We start from the raw sequence: 2,217 nt of genomic DNA, 5'->3' as shown, positions 1-2,217 counted from the left end.
GTTTTTATATATATTTTTTTATGAAAATGAACCCTACTTATATTTAGTTGTGGATCCGACACTAAGGCCACATACGCATAACATATGAAGGGGGTACTATACGATAATGTTACATCAGCATAAAAGCATTAACACCATACCGTATAGCCTAACATGTGATGTATTAACACTATACCGTATAGCCTGACATGTGATATCTAATGTAAACTTTTGTGTCATTTACACCAACAATACCCCATCCAAATTCAATTCAATACTTAATAGATTCAAATAAATCAATAACGCTTATTATAATCAAACCAAACTTTTATCAATCAAAGCCGTCACATCAACAATAATAAACCATACAACAAAATTCCCTAACCCCACAAACTGGATTACATTGTCATCAAGAAAAAAACACAAATTAAAAAAAAAAAAAAAATCAAACAAAACCCAATCCACATCACACAATTTCGAACATATACATCCAAATGACACCTAAACACAACCACCCCATGAAAGCAAGTCTTGCCTTTTCTAATCAAGAAAACAGCCCAAATGCATGTGAACATGCTCTCCAATTCCATGAAAAAGGAACCTTCATTTGGTCTCAAATGTGCTGTCTTTTCATCCAATTAACTCTAATTTAATCCTTACACTTATACATAATCCAAAACTAATTAACAACTAATCCAATCATTACTTCTAAAAGCTCAAAGCCTTTAAAATCCACATGAAAAAAAAAAGACTTTCTTTTTACAAATTATTTCAAACCATCCAAGTTTTCAACAAAATCAATAAAAACATACCATGGTTTTTATGAGTTATTATAGATTCAATTAAACAAATCCAATGTATTTTTAAGAAACCAATAATCTTTTTGCAATCAAAAGGGAACTTAGGATGGTTGAGAATTTGGTTATTTTTTCTTGCCATTAGAGAAGAAAGATCCGAATCCCAAATTCAGAACCGGATTGACCCGAACTCCATTACTGGAGTTACTATTGTTCCCATAGCTATAACTCGTTTTCCTCAATGGAGGTTTCTGAGAATTATGAGGGTGTTTATGAGTAGAACCTTCTTTTGAAGACGATGATCGTTTTGTACTTGTGGATGATCCGGCGGAATTGCTCCGAGATAACAATGGAATCGGGCATAAACTCCGAGCATATCCATTGCCACAACTACTACTTCTCTTAAATCCCCAAAACGATTTCGATGAATTATGTTGCTCCTCTTCCACCGCCGGCAGCGGGTTGTAGTTTGAAGCTGGTGATTGTGGTGGTAATGATGACGGTGGTGGTGGTGGTGGTGGTGGTGGGTGGTGTTTGATTTGGGTTGGGATGATTTTTCCGTTGGAGAAAAGCTCGTCGGCCATGGAAGCGTGGGGATTGTTGGGATTTTGTTGAACGCAGAAATTGAAGTCGACGGTGGAGGAGGAGGAGGAGAATGATCGGAGAAGTTGTTCGACGGGGACTGTGTCGGATTGGGAGAGATCATGGGAGAAAGAAATTCGAGGGCTCATTGTCATGTTGCCACCGCCACCGGTGCCGGAATTTTCAGAGAAGAGTTCTATCGCCATTTTTGAAAGATTCGCAGAGAAACGGTGAGAGCATGTTGAGGCATTGAAACGAGTTTGATAAATTAGGAAAAAGGAAAGGGTCACTTTTTGGGATTATGTAAAATTGAAGGTTAAATTTGTAATTTGAAGTACTGGAATCCCAAACTCACTTAACTTTAGTACCATGGTACGAGTCGAAATAATAATAAAAATTAAATATCAGCAAAAGTTCGGTAGAAACTTGACAAAATTACGCAATATGGTTATGTTGTTTTCCAAAACATGCAAAGTATAAAATTAAGATAAAATAAAAATATTGTATTCCTCAAAATTATATGGTTTTAATACAAAAAAAATTGATGTATGCATGGTTTAAAATTGAATCTTTTGGTCCCTATCCATTTAAAAAAAGAATTATATCATTTATATTTGTTTTCTTATATTCATTTAATAATTTTATTTTTAAGTAACTAATAAATAATCTCTCTCTCTCTCTCTCACTCTCTCTCTCTCTCTCTCTCACCCTTCTTTCTCTCTCTCAAGAAAACATACTGCAACTAGGGGTGTGCAAGAAAACGTAAAACCGAAAAACCGAGCCAAACTGGCCAATCTAAAACCGAAAAAAATCGAAACCGAAAAAACCGGATATCAACAGGTCGGTTTTGGTTTGATAC

General features: G+C 35.4%; 1 protein-coding gene across 1 annotated transcript; it reads right to left on the bottom strand.

Moving 5' to 3' along the window:
- Nucleotides 1–265: 265 nt before the first annotated feature.
- LOC111919608 (uncharacterized) lies at nt 266–1,699 on the bottom strand. The gene has a single exon (XM_023915172.3). The coding sequence runs from the start codon at nt 1,562–1,564 to the stop codon at nt 902–904; it is 663 nt and encodes a 220-aa protein (XP_023770940.1). The 5' UTR covers nt 1,565–1,699; the 3' UTR covers nt 266–901.
- Between the last annotated feature and the right edge of the window lie 518 nt (nt 1,700–2,217).

This window comes from Lactuca sativa, chromosome 3 (genome assembly GCF_002870075.4).
Source record: "Lactuca sativa cultivar Salinas chromosome 3, Lsat_Salinas_v11, whole genome shotgun sequence".
Lineage (NCBI taxonomy): Eukaryota > Viridiplantae > Streptophyta > Magnoliopsida > Asterales > Asteraceae > Lactuca > Lactuca sativa.
The sequence above is the reverse complement of the archived record's forward strand: the minus strand, read 5'-3'. Positions and strand labels throughout refer to the sequence as shown.

Excerpts from the sequence above, each read along its gene's own strand:
- LOC111919608 (XM_023915172.3), bottom strand. The coding sequence starts at position 1,564 with ATGGCGATAGAACTCTTCTCTGAAAATTCCGGCACCGGTGGCGGTGGC.